Source organism: Phytophthora infestans, genomic scaffold (genome assembly GCF_000142945.1).
Source record: "Phytophthora infestans T30-4 supercont1.3 genomic scaffold, whole genome shotgun sequence".
NCBI classification, from domain to species: Eukaryota; Oomycota; class Peronosporomycetes; order Peronosporales; family Peronosporaceae; genus Phytophthora; species Phytophthora infestans.
The window spans coordinates 577,134-579,900 of NW_003303756.1; the positions used below are offsets into that span (position 1 = coordinate 577,134).

Here is a 2,767-nt window from a genome sequence, read left to right on the forward strand (position 1 = left end):
AAGGAGATTCTACAAAGGCGCCCCCTTTCAGATCCCAAGTCAAACGAGTCTGGATTCTGAAAAAAGGGGCAGTCTAGGATTGAAATGCCTTCAAACGTCCGCGAGATATATGATGACACTACTCCCCTCCCAGGATTGTTGACCACCTTCCGATACCCTATATCGCTTTACATAGTGTACATCATTTCCATGGTGTCCTGCGAGCTCCCCAGCAAAACAAATATTGAATAACTAGTACAAGTGTACGTGGCATTTGGATACCACCGGTGTTCTACCGTTTGCGATGACTGTAGAGCCGAGATGTATTTACCATCACATGACGCATCAATGCCCCCTCCAACAAATATATGTTTAACCGTGTCTGTTTCAGCAACGAGCAGCAACAGAACTCAACGCAAGATACGTGAATGTATTTTAATAATCGCACTGCAGGTTAGAAACACAACCGCAGGTGACCCTGCCATCGGATGGTTACCTTGTCGACAGGATTACTACCACTGCAACGAGTTCTTATGCGGCGACTCAGCCATCTGTTCCTAACTACCCGTCGACTTGCAAACACCCAGCGAGCGGGCTAGTCGAGCGGTTGTCAAGCTGTTCGTTGCGCAAGAGGATATCACGCCAACCTCAGTCCTTCGCTGCATCGATCGGAGCAAAATAAAAGTGAGCTCATTCTTCAATTTCCGACGTCCTGATCCAGCGTCTGTGGGCCAACACGCTTCCAATCAAGTAGTTCCAAGTCGAGCAAGATGATGTTCAGCAAGACAATCTGTGCGCTGTGTGCGGCGGCTGTGGCGCTCTCGGCTAGTGCAGTGGACGCGTCTACCGAGGTGGCGCAGACGTACGGGCGTCTGCACCAGAACCACGACGGGTATGGCAAGACCGACGGCTACGACAAGCGCGACGCATACGGCAATCGGAACGTCTACGGCAAGAACAACGGGTACGGCAAGCGAGACGGGTATGGCCAACAAGACAGTGATGACTCGCTCGATAGCTACGACACGCGTGGGGCGTATGGCAAGCAGAATGGCTATCGCAGCAACGACGACTATGGCAGGCGTGACGGGTACGGCGGCGCGGCGGTGGGTATCAACGCCGCCGCGGGGCTCCAAGCTGGCGCAGGTGTGAGTGCCAGAGGCTACGGCAGAGCTGGCGTCGGACTCAATGCGGGTGCTGGCTTAATCGCTGGTGCTGGTCTCAACGCTGGAGCGGGACTGAATGCCGGTGCCGGACTCAACGCCGGTGCCGGTCTCAAGGCTGTAGCGGGACTGAATGCCGGTGCCGGACTCAACGCCGGGCGGGACTCAACGCTGGAGCGGGACTCAACGCTGGGGCGGGACTCAACGCAGGTGCAGGAGTCAAGACTGGTGCGGGAATCAACGCCGGTGCCGGTCTCAACGCTGGAGCGGGACTGAATGCCGGTGCCGGTCTCAACGCTGGAGCGGGAATCAACGCAGGTGCAGGAGTCAAGGCTGGAGCGGGACTCAACGTCGGTGCCGGTCTCAAGGCTGGAGCGGGCCTCAACGCTGGTGCAGGCCTTAGCGCTGGTGCGGGACTGAACGCAGGTGTGGGTGGAAACTCTGCCGGCAAGGCTTACGGAGGATACTCCAAGCCTGGCGCCTACCGCCACTTGCGCGCGTAAATACCCGGACCCCTGGGTTACCGAAGCTGATGAATCTGCACTTGTGGATCGCCATTCGTTGCAATCAACCACACTCGGACGATGCGCCGAGATCTAACTTGCACGAGATACGTGCCTTACGTGTCGTTGTAGTAGCTGTCATGTATATAGGATTACTCTACGCTGTGTAGAAGCCGCTGAATCCAAACATGAGCTCATTTTGTTGTACGCGTTGGTGTCCCTCCTGCATCCTCGACCATCAAAAATGTGTAGCCGTCTCTGATGTTGAAGTGGCTGACCAATAAGGTTAAAGTAGTTGGAGCGGTTTCTGCTTCGTCATAGTAAAACGGCTTGCATACTATTTATTGCTTAAGATCGAGTAGAGCACGAAGACTACACGTGTACTCGAGACAATTAGAACTGCGGTCATTCACACTAGCATACTTATCAAGAAAAAAACATTTACCGGTATTCGATACTTCAAGTATGTCTTGAAAATGATATTTTTGCATATTCAAAGACGGAGGAAGTGGCCTCTTATTGAAGCCTGATTTGCATTTCGAAAGACGTTGTCCTGTGCCAGACTAAAGAGGGTTTAACTTACAGTGAGCTCTCGCTGTACTGAATTGGATTTTCATCTGAATTGGATTTTTCACATAATGCCTAGATATTATAAAAGGTTCGTTTTTTGTGATAAACTGCGTACAGTGATATGTACTCGGAGCGACCAAATTTCGATCTAGTTACCTGTGCTTGAAATTAAATAAAAAATTATGCTTGACCTCGGGTTTGCTTGCGGGAACCCGGGTTCATTTTGCTAAGAGTTTCAGGCTTGGTGGCTGCTAGAGAGCATTTTCAATACTGTATGGTATTGGCGTCCACGGGAACGATTTGGTGGTCAACAGAACCAGCGTCAGCTTGACGCGGTCCGACATTCTACGACAGAGAGAGAGAGAGTACGCACGAGGGAAAGAGGGGAAGCATGTTTACAACATTATTTGTCGTATTATGGGTCAGATAATCTGACTTATGTAAGTTATCAGAAAGAGCTAAGGAGATTCTACAAAGGCGCCCCCTTTCAGATCCCAAGTCAAACGAGTCTGGATTCTGAAAAAAGGGCAGTCTAGGATTGAAATGCCTTCA

General features: G+C 51.4%; 1 protein-coding gene across 1 annotated transcript; it reads left to right on the plus strand.

Moving 5' to 3' along the window:
- Nucleotides 1–749: 749 nt before the first annotated feature.
- On the plus strand, nt 750–1,418 carry PITG_02168 (uncharacterized protein; the record flags this gene model as incomplete). Its single annotated transcript, XM_002907086.1, has 1 exon — nt 750–1,418. The coding sequence occupies one exon, from the start codon at nt 750–752 to the stop codon at nt 1,416–1,418; it is 669 nt and encodes a 222-aa protein (XP_002907132.1).
- Nucleotides 1,419–2,767: the final 1,349 nt, after the last annotated feature.